Source organism: Mesoplodon densirostris, chromosome 6, assembly GCF_025265405.1.
Source record: "Mesoplodon densirostris isolate mMesDen1 chromosome 6, mMesDen1 primary haplotype, whole genome shotgun sequence".
Lineage (NCBI taxonomy): Eukaryota > Metazoa > Chordata > Mammalia > Artiodactyla > Ziphiidae > Mesoplodon > Mesoplodon densirostris.
The window spans coordinates 61,963,818-61,979,279 of NC_082666.1; the positions used below are offsets into that span (position 1 = coordinate 61,963,818).

At 38.8% G+C, this 15,462-nt stretch overlaps 2 protein-coding genes across 2 annotated transcripts in view; one reads left to right on the top strand and one right to left on the bottom strand.

Annotated features, from left to right (window-relative positions):
* The window catches only part of CCDC171 (coiled-coil domain containing 171), a 346,670-nt gene that overhangs the window by 221,846 nt on the left and 109,362 nt on the right, over positions 1-15,462 (bottom strand). Inside the window, exon 12 of the mRNA XM_060101112.1 lies at positions 7,702-7,804. Coding sequence (XP_059957095.1) covers positions 7,702-7,804 — 103 coding nt within the window. The remainder of the gene's footprint in view (positions 1-7,701; positions 7,805-15,462) is intronic.
* On the top strand, positions 8,757-9,246 carry LOC132492517 (RNA-binding protein 7-like). Its single transcript, XM_060102116.1, has one exon. The coding sequence runs from the start codon at positions 8,881-8,883 to the stop codon at positions 9,244-9,246; it is 366 nt and encodes a 121-aa protein (XP_059958099.1). The 5' UTR covers positions 8,757-8,880.

The following is a 15,462-nucleotide window of genomic DNA, read 5'->3' on the forward strand; positions in this document are numbered from 1 at the left end:
GGTAACAAGGTGGTCTGGGCAAGAGTGTGTGGACAGACCTCTCCAGATGGTCACTGTGCCCAGATCAACTTAAGTAGAGGAGGATCTTAACAATCAGGAGGACAAGATGAAGCATTCTGTGGATGTCAGCTAGCATATTTTCCCAGCCACCTTTGTCCTTGCTCATCTTTGTTGCCCCTACAACACAGGAGTCATGGCAGCAAGGACAGAGGTAATGCATGGGTTCAGCAACAGGGACTTCCATTCGCCAAGGCTGATAGGATTACAACTCCAGTTAAGTGCCAAATCCACCAACAGCAAAGACAAACACTGAATCCATGATACGACACCACTCTCTAGTGGCACAGCCAGTCACCTTGTGGCAAGTTGATTATACTAAGTCATTTCCATCATGGGATAATCAATGCTCATTCTTACTAAGGTAGACACTCTAGAAAGACATTTTCCTTCCCTGACCATAATATTTCTGCTGAAATTGTCATCCATGAATTTACAAAATGTCTTATTCACCATTATGTATTCCATGTAGCATTGCTTCTGACCAAGGAACTCATTTCATAGCAAATGAAATATGGAAATTGGCTCATTTTCATAGAATTCACTGGTCTTACTATGTCTCCCAACACTCTGAAGTAGCTGGCATACAGAATAGTGTAATAGCCTTTTGAAGGTTCATAGCACTGGCTGGATGGCAACATTTTTTTTTTTTTTTGCGGTACGCGGGCCTCTCACTGTTGTGGCCTCTCCCGTTGCGGAGCACAGGCTCCGGACGCGCAGGTTCAGCGGCCATGGCTCACGGGCCCAGCCACTCCGCGGCATGTGGGATCTTCCCGGACCGGGGCACGAACCCGTGTCCCCTGCATCGGCAGGCGGACTTGCAACGACTGTGCCACCAGGGAAGCCCTGGATGGCAACATTTTGTGGGACAAGGATAATATCCTCCAAAGATACAGTTTGTGCTCTGAGTCAGCAATCAGTATATGGTATGTTTCTCCCATAGCCAGGAATCACAGGTCCAGGAATCAAATGTTGGAAATGGGAGTGGCTCATATTACACCTAATGATCTACCAGTGAAATGTCTGCTTCCCATCCCAGGAATTGTGGGCTCTATTGGTCTAAGTCTTAATTCCCAAGGAAGAAATGCTTCCACCATGGGACACAGCAATGGTTCCATTAAAAATGGAAGCTGAGACTGTCACCTGGTCATTTCTGAGCTCTTCATGCCAGGAAACCAAAGAGCAAAGAAGGTTCTTCTATACAAAGACAATTGGTCTTGCTTACCAAGGGTAAGTGGGTGGTAAGAAAGAGTATATCTAGAATGCAGGACATCCCACAGGACTCCCACCTGAGTACACTCAAGTTCTGTGATAAAAGTTGATAGACAAACAATCCCATTTCTGGGTGTATATCCAAAAGAACTGAAAGCAGGGTCTAGAAGAGATATTTGTATATCCATGTTGACAGAAGCACTATTCACTATAGCCAAGAGGTGGAAGCAACCCAAAAGTCCATCAGCAGATGAATGAATAAACAAAATGTGATAAATACATACAATGGAGTATTATTTGCCTTAAAAAGGAAGGAATTCCTGTCATATGCCATGTCATGGATTAACCTTGAGGACATTATACTAAGTAAAATAAGTCAATCACAAAAAGATAATATATAGGGCCTCCCTGGTGGCACAGTGGTTAAGAGTCCGCCTGCCGATGCAGGGGATACGGGTTCGTGCCCCGGTCTGGGAGGATCCCATATGCCGCGGAGCGGCTGGGCCCATGAGCCATGGCCGCTGGGCCTGCGCATCCGGAGCCTGTGCTCCGCAACGGGAGAGGCCACAACAGTGAGAGGCCCGCATACAGCAAAAAGAAAAAAAAAAAAAAAAGATAATATATGATTCCATTATATGAGGTACCTAAAGTAGTCAAATTCATAGAAACAGAAAGTAGAATGGTGGTTGTGAGGAGTTTGCAGGAGGGAGAAAAAGGGGTGGTTAATTTTATGTGTAAACTTGACTGGGTTAGGGGCCCAGATATTCAGTTAAACATTATTTCTGGGTATGTCTATGAGGCTATTTTTGGATGAGGCTGACATCTGAATCAGTAGACTGAGTAAAGCAGACTGCCCTCCCCAACGTGGGTGGGCCTCATCTAACCCACTGAAGGCCCAAATAGAACAAAAGGCTAAGTAAGAAAGGATTCTTTCTCTCTGCCTGACTATCTTCATTTGGGACATCAGTCTTCCCCTGCCTTTGGACTCAGCCTCAGACTGGAACTTACACCAGGGTCTCCTGTTTCTCAGGCTTTCAGAGTCAGACTGCCTCTCCTGGGACTCCTGATTTCTCAGCCACCTTAATTGTGTGGTTAGTTAATGATCTCATTAGAAATGCTGAGCCCTCTTAGTGCAGTCACTTCTTTGGATTTCACAAACCAAAGCTATGGGCATGATGAATTGGGACACGTTTGGTTTGTAAACCTCAGTGAATTGGGAGGTGAGGGAAGCAAGAGAGAAGAAACTGGCAAGTGACACCAAAGGAGACCTGTGTGCTGCAGACATCCTCAACTTCTCAGTAAACCATGAACCTCTAATTAAAAGGTACCAGCCACAGGGTTCACAAGGACAATTAAAATTCTCAAGATACTAGATCTAGGCAATAATCCTTTACTAAGGATAGAAAGGAGGAGAGAGGAGAGGAAAAGTACCATTTGTTGTCCTGATTTTCCTAAGAACAGTCCCTGAAACTGCCCAATTCCTGAGTGATATGCACATACCTAAAGCCATCAAATGCTGTTGCTATTATTTCCTAGGGTCCTTCAGCCTCTCCAGTAGAAAGAAAAAGAATACATCTGGAGTATTACAAATGATTTCCTCAAGGAAGGAAAGGTTGAAGAAGGTTGGAGGGGCTCTGTCTCAATCAACACAAAAGTCAAGCACCCTAAGGAGGATCCAAGACTGAGTCAGAAGAAAAACTTTCTTTCATGAACCTAATGAAGGAAAAGTCACATTCTATATGTTTGCTAACATCCTCAGGCAGAGGTAAAACTATAGTAGAAGAAACACTTGAGGAAGAAAGACTACATGGGTTCAAAGTGGGAAAGGATTTCTCCCCATACACACTCTAAGAATTTCTATCAAAAGAAATATGAGCAGCTGTAGTGTGTCAATTTTAGTGGAAAGTAGAATGCAGAAATAGGAAATAAATGTCCCTAGTTGAGTAAATTGAGGCTACCTTGTCTAATAATAGTAGGCAATCAAGGTGACATTTCTATAACCCATGAAAGACTGTGCATCTTTTCCAATGAAGACGGAAAGTCAATCTTCCTGGTGACTCCTTATGGATTACTACCCAAAGGGCTGCTAAAATTTTGAAAGGGATTCCATGACTACCTTTATAACCTCAAAAACTATAACTTAAAATAGAATTTCAACCTATCAATTCATTCATGCTTTTTTATTCATTCATATTCAATAAATATTCGAGTGCCTCCTTTGTGCCAAGTACTATTCTACCTGCTTAAAATCCTCTAGTAAATAAAAGAGACAAAGATCCTTGCCCTCATGGAGCTTGGATATTGTGATGGTTAATTTTATGTGCCAACTTGACTGGGCTAAAGATATGCCCAGATATCTAGTAAAACATTATTTCTGGGTGTGTCTTTGAGAGTGTTTATGGAACAGATTAGCATTTGAATCAGTAGACTAAGTAAAGAAGATCTGCCCTCACCAATGTGGGAGGGCAATATCCAATCCATTGGCCTCCCTTATTCACTCCCTACTCCTATCCCCTCCTCCTCCCACCCCAATAGAACAAAAAGGCAGAAGGGAAAATACTTTTTTTTTTTAAGCTGGGATTTTCATCTTCTCCAGCCCTCAGACATCCTGCTCCTGGTTCTTGAGCCTTTAGATTCTAGAAGTTATGCCAGTGGCCCCCAGTTTCTTAGGCTTTTGGACTCAGACTGAATTATATCACTGGCTTTCCTGGTTCTTCAGCTTGCAGAGGACAGATCATGAGATTTCTTAGCCTCCATAACCGTGTGCAACAACTCCTATAATGTATCTCCTCTTGTTGTATCTATATATATCTTATTGGTTCTGTTTCTCTGGAGAACCCTGACAATGCAGATATAATAATAAATGCACCACATAGCCTGTTAGAAATGTTGGACACCAATAAGTGCCATGGGATAAAACATAGAGCAGGAAAGGGAGAGAGGTAGGGAGGCAAGCAGCATGGGACTGGGTAGTGGGTAAGCTTCACAGAGAAGGTGAGATTTGAGCATAGATTCAAGGAAGATAAGAAAGAGAGCTATGCTGATATATCTAGGTGAGGAACTTTTCAGGTAAAAGCAATGGCCAACACAAAGGCCCCCAAGGCAGGACCTTGTTTGGTATGGTCAAGAAACAGCCAGAGGACAGAGTGGCCCAAACAGGGAGACGGATGGGGAGAGTAGTAGGAGGTGAGGACAAAGAAGTGATAAAAATAGGGGTAGACCATGTAGGGTCTTGCAAGCCATTGCCCGCACTTCAGTTTCTACTCTTAGCAAAGTGCAGAGCCCAGCGAGCTTTACAGCAAAGGAATAACATGCTCTAATTTAGGTTTTCAAATGCTCATTCTGATGGCTTTAGAGAAAGAGACCGAAGGGGAACGAGAGGGAAGAGGTGTTGGAGGCACTAGGAAACAAGGTGTAAACTGTCACATTGATTTCTGGTGTAAAGATCAAGTTAAATCCTCTAAGTAAATAAATTCCTGAATGTCTTAGACTAACTGAAACTTCGCCTTATCTGCTACATGAAGATAAACTGATGAGTTACTCTTGCTTCAGAAAGATTTCTTCATGTAGAAGACCACGAAATCTGAAGAAGACAGGAAATAGAACACCTGGCAACTGCTGTCAACTCTGGACTAAAATTCATTCAGAAAATTAGCTTTCATTCCTACCATCTTAAAGAGCAAGTCAAAAAAAAAAAGAAAGAAAAATTTGTAACCATCCCTCTAAATTTCTACCATGGATTATTTTTCCTGAAATGGAAGGGGGGGTGGCGTGGTAGGTAGAGTATATATTGAACTGAAAGGTATGAAGAGGTAATAAAAGGGGGTAAGGTACTATGGCCTACTTGCCATAACTACAAAACAGAGGATCTCTCTGGAAAACCCTTTCCAAGATAACAGAATTAATTTTGTAACAAATTCTAAAGCTGTGCTACCATCACATAGTAAGAATATTTCTATTTGAAATAGATTTTTTCTTAAAGACATATATACTATGAGATATATACATGTTTATATAAACAATCACACACACACACACACACACACACACACACCCTTGAATTATCCTAAGATAAGTTTTTTAATTATTTCATTTCAGAGGAACAAATTATTTGGTCATCTTTGTGTAGCTGAAGCCAGGTCTGATGCAGTAAGGCAATCTCAATTGTTCAGGCGCTTCCATAAAATGTTGAGCAATAAGGTTTATTAACTACATTCCTCTTTGTTAAGTAACAAAAACCCAACCTGAGGTGGTATGAGCAGAAAGGGAGTCCATTATAGTTATACAGGGCTATTTCATGGAAGCCAAGAGCAAAAACAAAATCAAGTCTGAAGCAGGTATGTGAATGAGTCAGGGTATCAGCAGGAAGAAATGGCATACTCAGAAGAGTTCACTGGAAGAAAATTTAATGAAGATATTTACAGAAATGTGAAAAGGTTAAGAGAACCAAAAAGATATGATGAGGCACGAAGAGCCAGCAAGACTGGAAAACCAGTACCATGGCTTAGGGGGGGTCAACTGGAAGGAACGTTGTTACCATAGTCCAACACAAGCCACAGCTGCAGAAGAGGACCCAACTTGACAGAAGCTGTAACTGCCAAAAATGAAACCACTGCCAGGAATGCACTGGAACAGAGGGAGCAGGGGAAATAAACACCCTGACTTTCTTTGCTTTCCTTTCTTCCTCCACCCTCTTAATCTCCTGCTGGTGCACCCACTGTCCAAATCCAACCCCAAAGCCAGAGGGCAAAGGAGCCCAGATCATGCAGTCCACAGAGGTCAGCCTCTACAAGGCAAAACAGAGACCATAGGAGAATGATTCTAGGGCAAGTAAAAAGTGAATAACCAGCACAATATGGAAACAAAGACCACTATAACAGTACAAAAATCACTAATTCAGCACACAGTCCCCTTCCCAGGAACACTTTCTCTGTAATATATAGGATGTGCATATATACATGGGAAACTAGGACATTCAAAAAGAATTGTTACTAGGACTTCACTGGCATTCCAATGGTTAAGACTCTGCACTTGCACTGCAGACAATTCTTTTTCTATAGGTTTAGTAATAACTTATGAGTTGCTTTATTATCAACTAATTTTAAACCTCAAAGGAGACATGACCTCATTATTCTTAGCTTTTCTAATTCAACTCTGAATACTGAAGCATTAAGATATGCTATAATAATTTAACAACTTTTAAAGATCCTAAAACCATTAAACAATGATACATCTCAATAATAAAACAGTACCACTGCAAAAGAAAATTTTATACTCCAAAGCTTTATTTAGCAATACAATTAAAAAGTGGATATCTATAGTTTTATGTCACTTGTATACACCTTGAGTTTTCCACAGTAACGAACCATGAAACACTAATGCTTTTAGAAAAAGTTTAAATAAAAACAAAGTTAAAAATAGATAATAGCAAATCACACTAAATTTCTAATGGTTCACCAACAGAAATCTGCAGATCCATAATGTGAAAATAGGCCTTGTTCATATCTTTCTGCTTTTTTTGAGGACAACAAACTTTCCTGAACTTAAGTGTTTCCTAAAGAACTCATTTGCCAAATATCTGTTTGATTCCTTTAGAAAAACAGAGTCTTCAAGCTATTTTAAGGTGTAAGGAATTTAATTTTATATGCTTTTTTGAAAAATATAACTGAGTTAGAAAGCAACTAAATAATTTGAAGCTGACAGTATGGCAAAAGAAAACAGGTAGAAAAGTGAAAGTATTTAAGTCAAAGCTACTATAGCACACATAATGGCATACACACAAAAAAATTAAGGAAGTAGAAATCATGGAATGGACGGAACTCATTAGCCAACTAATGCTTTTCCTAGTTCCCAAAATATGCCTAACCAATATACAATCTTTATAGTTCTTTATCATATTAAGTGGGCTAATACTAAAACCGAAACATTTTACCTAAGCACTTTTATCTGGAGAGTATGTATACGGTAGTAGGAAATCAAGGAGAAAACCAGCTCAGAAAGCAATAGTGTAGAATATGCACTGTGTTACAGCCTGTGTCCTACATAACCTTTTGAATGCATGACCTTTAAGTTGCTGAAGGTTGCCTCAGAATTTGGCTCAGTTTGATGGAAACATCTGTTCCCCTTGCAGGTATACTGTAAGGACTTTTTTCTCAGTTGGATTCAGAACACAGCAAGTGAGCCCTTGTCTGTCCAATCATACAGACACCAACACTTGTAAATCAAGTTCTGGGAGGACAACAGCAGGTCCACAGTCCGTCACCCTTTCTTAGCCAGCTAGGCCAACTGACTGCTGTGAGAACTGCTCTTATCATGTCATCAAATCAAAACATGTTGAGATGAGGGACTATAAGAGGCATCTGCAGAATTCCCAAAATGCAGTGACTTTGGAACATTGACAGATGCATCTGTCATTTCATACCTTCAACTAACCTGATGTCCACTGGCCAGACACAGAAAAGCTGTCCAAGATTGATTCCAACTCTTTCACGTTATTTTCACATGTCTCTACCAGAAAAGCCTGGTGCTTCTTAGCCTTTTAATTAAGAAAAAAATTACACATAATAAGGTCACGCATTATAAGAGTTGCAGATTTTTTATGTGAACACATATAGCACAATTAAGTGTAAATGAGCTAATAATTACTCCATTCAAATCTATTATTAATAAACTTCTTTCTGTCATAATCATACCTTTTACTTGGCTTAATGCAACACTGTGTAAGGTCTCAATAACAATTTACTGAGGTCTTAGTGCCTGGCACTATTCTCAGTATTTTAACATAGTAATTCGTTTTATCCTCACAACAAATCTATGAGGGAAGGGCTATCATTATCCCAATTCTACAGATAAGGAAACAGAGACACAGAGAAATTAAGGAAAACTTTAAAAGATCACGCTTGCAGTCATGTAGCAAATTGCCAGATGGTGTTCAAAAGTGAATGCAGTATGACCAGTTATAAGGAACTGCAGCAGTTTACTCAAGAGGTGATGGTAGCTTAGATTAGGGTCTTAGCAGAGCAAAAGGGGTGTGGGGTGTATGCACTGAAGGATGTTGTGGGGGGGGTGTATACTTAGAAGGTGCAATGGCCAACCTTGGTAACACTGCACTGGGTTAGATGACATTGACTGGATTGGAGTGGATTGGACTGGATTGGATTAGATGAGATTGGAGAAGTGCTCAGATAAAATGAGGAGTCAAGACTGACCCCACTTTTTCGGGAGGCGGCGATGCTGAGATGGGGGCGGTGGCAGCGGAAGCGGATCGTACTCTCTTTGTGGGCAACCTTGAAACGAAAGTGACACAGGAGCTGCTTTTCAAGCTTTTCCACCAGGCTGGGCCAGTAATAAAAGTGAAAATTCCAAAAGATAAGGATGGTAAACCAAAGCAGTTTGCATTTGTGAATTTCAAACGTGAAGTATCTGTTCCTTATGCCATAAATCTGCTTAACGGAATCAAACTTTTTGGAAGGCCCACCCATCAAAATTCAGTTTAGATCAGGAAGTAGCCATGCCTCACAGGAAGTCCGTTTGTCATATCCCCAGCATCATGTTGGAAGTTCAAGCCCTACTTCCACATCTCCTAGCAGGTATGAAAGGACAGTGGATAACATGACTCCATCAGCACCGATAATTCAAAGATCTTTTTCTTCTTCAGAAAATTTTCAGAGACAAGCAGTGATGAACAGTGTTTTGAGACAGATGTCATATGGAGGGAAATTTGGTTCTCCACATCTGGATCAACCAGGATTTTCCCCATCAGTTCAGTCACATAATCATACTTTTAACCAGTCTTCAACCTCCCAGTGCCGCCAAGATACACCATTATCATGGCAAAAAGTCAGACAGAATTCTCATCCCTACATAGTGGATAGACATTATAGCCGTGAACAGCTTTACACTGATCACGGGTCCGACCATCATTACAGAGGAAACAGAGATGATTTCTTCTGTGAAGAGAGAAATCACAATGGCTAGAGCCATGACTATGATAACAGAGGAGACAGTGGTAGAGATGGAAAATGGCGCTCATCTAGACGCTAACAAGTGTAAAAGGATGTTTTCATAGGGTCTTTTTTTGTTAAGTTGTTTCTGGGAATGTTTTCTTAAAAAAACTCTATAGAGCAGCTTCACAAGTTGCCACATTTCTTTATAAAAATTTTTAAACCTAACTGCAGTCTAATACAGAAATGAGAAGAATTGTGGTTCTAGTTTTATTACATTAATAACCTTTCACCTCAGGATTTTAAGAAGAGGAAAGGGTTTTATGCAAAAGAAAGTGCCACAATTCCTAATCATTTTAGACAATTGAGGAATGAATGTATTATATCGATAAGTTGTATTATGAAGCAAATATTTTAATTATCTGTTATCTTTTTGTATTGCAAGAAGTTTCTTGTTAGGGAATCAGATTTTTTGGGTATATAATGGCAATCTACAGATTCAATAACCTTTAAGGCCACAGCAGTGAGAGGCCCACGTACCACAAAAAAAAAAAAAAAAAGATCAAGATGAGAAAAAAAAATTAATTACATGGGACTGAGTGAACTGATGAGGATGACTATAATTTTTGTGACTTTCTGTTTGAATTAAAAAAAAATCCCACAAGGACTCAGAGGCAAAAAATATACAAATCAATTTTCACTGCAAAATAAAGGACCTGTTACAGTGGAGGACTACTGGACTGAATGTCAATATTATGACATAGTATGAATGTGTTTCGTGTTTGGTAATTGCAATCACTGTTGCTTTTGTTGTGGCCATCCATTTACAATGCTTGGTGTCAGTTTATTTATACTCTTGTAAAAATAAAATACAGCGTGTGTGTGTGTGGAAAAAAAACAACAACAAAAAAGAAAAATTTATACAGAAAATCTGATGGAATCCACAAGAAGTTATAAGAATCATAAGTGAGTTTAGCAATGCTGTAGAATATAACATCAAAATTGAAATTCTATTTCTATATAGTAGAAGTGAATAATAAGAAACTTAATTTTTTAAATACCACTTATAATATAAGTAAATATGATATAGTTAGGAATAAATCTGACAAAAAAGGTGCAAGACCTGTATACTACAAACTTCAAAACATTGCTGAAATCTTAAAGGGCTTAAATAAATGGAGAGATATACCATTTCAACAGTCAAATGACTCAATATTGTTAAGATATCAATTCTTCCCAATATGATCTATAGATACAATACACTAAGGATACAAGAAAAAAAAAAAAAGAATCCGCCTGCCAATGCAGGGGACACAGGTTTGAGCCCTGGTCCGGGAAGATACCACATGCCACAGAGCAACTAAGCCCGTGCGCCACAACTACTGAGCCTGTGCTCTACAGCCCTCAAGCCACAACTACTGAAGCCCGTGTACCTAGAGCCCGTGCTCCACAACGAGAAGCCACCACAATGAGAAGCCTGCACACCACAACGAAGAGTAGCCCCCGCTCACCGCAACTAGAGAAAGCCTGCACGCAACAACGAAGACCCAACGCAGTCAAAAATAAATAAGTTAAAAAAAAAAAAAAAGACTGATCCCAACCAAGGTTTTGGACTAGAAGAGTTGGGCGTATTTCAGTACTTCAGTGAGAAAGACGGAAGTAGAAAAGGTCTTATTTTGGCTATTTCTGTTTGTTTATTTACTTGTTTGCTTGTTTTTGGCAGGGAGTGTAAATCATAAATTCTGTTTTGATCATATTCCATTAAAATACCTTTATGAGACTCCCAGCACCAGTAGAATACCTGGCAAATAACAGACCCTAAATATATTTGAATTAACAAAGAACAAATAAAGTAGAAAAATACAGGAGGCAGCTGGACATAATGGCATAAAGCTCAGAAGAGAAGTCAGATATAGGCTTGGGATTCATCTAGGGATATGTGAGCTTGCCTTGAGAGTGTTTGATGGGAAGAGAAAAGAGCCTTGGATAAAGACTAAGGAACTCCAGAATTTAATACTTAGAAAAGAAAAAGTCAGCAAAGAAGACAGGAAAAGGAGGAAGAAAAACAGAAGAGGATAATGTCATGAAAACCAAGATTACAAAAACATTTCAATGTCACCTGTCCAATGTCCAATGTCACAGAATATTCAAGCAAAATGGAGACTAACAAGTGTTCACCGGACATGGAAGTCACTGGTGACCATGATGAAATCTGTTATAACCCAGACTAGAACAGGTCAAAGCAGGAGTAAGCCTGTACTTTTTTGTCTTAATTTAGTGAGAGATAAGTAAATGGAAACGGGAAGTTTAGACAACACTTTTTTGGTAAGAAGAGAAGGGGAGATAAAGGGCAGTAGTTGGAAAGAAGAGTAGGGATGGAGAAGAGTTTTGGTTTTTTTAATGAGTGAGAAACTTAAGCATGTTTAAAAGCTGACAAGGTAGAGGCAAGCTTATAGAAACAGAAGAAATGGATATAGATATTACAGGACAAAATTCATCTGTAAAATATGCAAAACTAATAATTCTGTCTCTAGACATCAGTTCAATTATCACTTTTTTGGAAAAGCTATCTTTTACTCCCTGAGTATATCAATTCCCTCTATTAGAATCTTCTCAGCACTTATTAGAGTTGTAATTCCACATTTATTTGAGTAGGTCTTTTGTTAATGTCTATCTCATTGAATTCAAGCTCAATAAAAATATGGTCTTTTATTTTTTGTCCTCATCAATGTATCCCCAGCACCTAGACAATACTGAGTAGATAAAGTAAGAGTTAAATATCATATTAAACATGCTACCAACATGCCATCAACAGAAGATTGTTAAATCAATTAGGATTCATCTACAATGACTTTAAATAGAAGGAGGAAGCTCTTCTTCATATCCTAATATGGAAAGATCTCTAAGCTATATCTTGGAGTTAAAAACAAAAGAGGAGGTGGAAAAGGTATGTTCTACTATAAAATAAACGATCCAATGTCCAACTGAAAGCCCTCTGAGTTGGGAAGTAAAACCAAACAAACAAAAACAAAACAAAACCAGACTTTAAATTTTCTGCATTAGCATATCATTAGTAACATGCTTTTTAATGTCATCATATTAAACAAGTTAATATCAGGGGGAAAAAAGAGAACAGTATATTTAATATGCTACCATTTTACTATTTGTGTAAAATTCATGTGTGTGTGTATGTGTGCATATCTGTAAATGTAGAGAGAATCGCTACATAGAATCACAAGAAAGTAGTAACTAGGGTTGCCTCTGGGAAGAGAATCTTGGTGGCCAAAGGTTGGGAAGAAAGAAATTTTACTTTTCACTGTATAACCTTTTATCTTCGAAATCGTTTATTATGTGTACCTATTACATTCAAAATTCAATTAGATTTTTGAAAAACTGCAAATAAAACAAGCCAACAAACAAACAAAAAACACTTTCCCATGGCAAATAAGCATACACATTGTTAATGTGTTAGGAAACACTATGAGGACCAATTGAGCAAAGAGGCCCAAATGAAGATTTCTGGATATTATCAAAGTACAGACTCACAGACCGATGTAAGATTCATATCCATAGAAAAAGAAACACCAAACTTTAGTTATTAAAAAATTAAATAAGTAAAAGAGTCAAAATGGAATATATTATTACCAATGGGCACCAAAGTTTATCTGAAAAAACACAGTATTTATAAAGCACCAATTATATATATGTGATAATACACTGTAAAGTTATTTTTAATCATTACTTTTTTTTTTTTTTTTGCGGTACGCGGGCCTCTCACTGCTGTGGCCTCTCCCGTTGCGGAGCACAGGCTCCAGACGCACAGGCCCAGCGGCCATGGCTCACGGGCCCAGCCGCTCCGCGGCATGTGGGATCTTCCCGGACCGGGGCACGAACCCGTGTCCCCTGCATCGGCAGGTGGACTCTCAACCTCCGTGCCACCAGGGAAGCCCAATCATTACTTTTAATTATTAAACATTTAAGTATTCTATTAAATTCTTTGAGTTTATCTACATTATCCTTGCAGTAAAAAATCAAGCAATTGAGAAAAAGAGAAGGTAACTCAATCCTCATAGGTACATTTTATTCAGAGTTTGCTTTATAATTATAGAAATCTTAATATATAATTTTATATATAATAAAACTATATTTTATATAATAAAAATTTTATTTATATAAATATATATTATATACAATTTTAAATTCAAATAGGATCATAGTATATAACTTATTTTTTCATTCATAGTATGTCTCTTAACACCTTTCCACATCACATTTTTTCAGTTGCATAGCACTCCATTGTTTAGATGAATTAATTTATCCATTGTAAATGAATTTAACCAGTCCCCTACTGCTAAGATTTATAGGTTATTTGCATTTTTTCTACTAGTGACAATACTACAATATACATCCTTACATGTGTACTTCTATATCTTTGCATGCACATTCAAGTATATCTACTCAATAAACTCCTAGAAATAAATTTGATGGGTAAAGGGTATGTACAGTTATTTTTAGACAAGGGTTATCAAATTGCTCTCTAAAGAGCCCAACTTGTGTAAACTACAATGAACAGCAGAAGTGCCTATTTCCCCATACCTTTCCAATGGTAAGCATTATCCACTTATTTTACTGTGCATTTCTTTAATTTTAAATAAGATTAGGCATTTTTTCATATGTTTATGAGCCACCTGTATTTCTTTTTCTGTGAACTGCCTTCTCATGTGCCCATTTCTATATTACATTGTCCACATTTTCCATAGTGATTTATTACAGTCCTTTGCAAATTATGGAAACAATCACTTTGTCATACATGTTGCAAATCATTATTGCTAACTTGTCATTTGCCTTCTGACTACATTCTTAGAAACAAAAATTTTTTAGGTAATCAAATTTATCGATAATTTGCTTTGGGACTTCTAGATTTTGTGTCGTACTTTCCTTGCTCCAAGATTATAAAACACCTAAATTCCCTTTTTCTTCTGGTGCTTTTTTTTTTATTGGAATAAAATTGCTTTACAATGTTGTGTTAGTTTCTGCTGTACACTGAAGTAAATCAGCTATATGTATACCTATATCCCCTCCCTCTTTATCTTCCTCTTTTATGACTCTGATCAATCTAGAATTTATTTGATGTAAGCAATATGGCAGGGACTTAGTTATATAGTTTCCTCTTATGTATAGCCAGTTACTTAAAAACTATGAGATAATCTATCTTTATACATTGATTTGGCATACTGTATGACATTGTGATTTATAATAAGGAATATATATTTGATCTTCACCCATGGTTCCTGGCACATAGCTCCTAAAACCCTTGTAATTTCCTGTATAAGCGCCATAAAGGCATCTTTTGTTATACTATTTAGTTTTGCTCCCAGTTCCCGAAATAGCTTCAGAGTGATAAAGGTGAAATGGTTGTCAAAACTCCTTTCAACCACATCTGAGTTTTATGTTAATGAGTTGATTTTTGGAAAGACCCTAGATAACCTAAGGATGGGGGCTGGTTGCCAGGGGAACCAACCATGTGATTAGAAGGTTGGAACTTTCAGTTCCACACCCCCCACCCCCACCAACCTCCTGGGAGGAGAGAGAAGCTAGAGGTTGAATCAATCACCAATGGCTGGCTTCACTGGTGGCGCAGTGGTTAAGAATCCACCTGCCAAGGCAGGGGACATGGGTTCAATCCCTGGTCCAGGAAGATCCCACATGCCACGGAGCAACTAAGCCCGCGAGCCACAACTACTGAGCCTGCATGCCACAACTACTGAAGCCCACATGCCTAGAGCCCATGCTCTGCAACAAGAGAAACCATAGCAACGAGAAGCCCGTGCACCAACACAAAGAGTAGCCCCTGCTCGCCGCAGCTAGAGAAAGCCCGCGCACAGCAACGAAGACCCAATGCAGCCAAAAATAAATAAATAAATAAACAAGTACGTAAAATCACCAATGACCAGTGATCTAATCAATCATGCCTACATAATGAAGCCTCCATGAAAATGCAGAAGAATGGGGTTCCAGGAGCTTCTGGGTTGGGAAACACCTGGAGATGCCAGTAGGATGGCATATCCAGAGAGCATGGAAGCTCAGAGACTCTTCCCACATACCTTGCCCTATGCCGTTCCCGAGTTATACTTTTATAAAAACAAACCTGCAATCTAGTAAATAAACTGTTTTCCTATGTTCTGTGAGCCACTTTAGCAAATTAATGGAACCTGAGAAGGAAGTTGTGGAAACCTCCGCTTTATAGCTG

Coding starts and splice junctions, on each gene's coding strand:
- LOC132492517 (XM_060102116.1), top strand. CDS start 8,881: ATGACTCCATCAGCACCGATAATTCAAAGATCTTTTTCTTCTTCAGAA.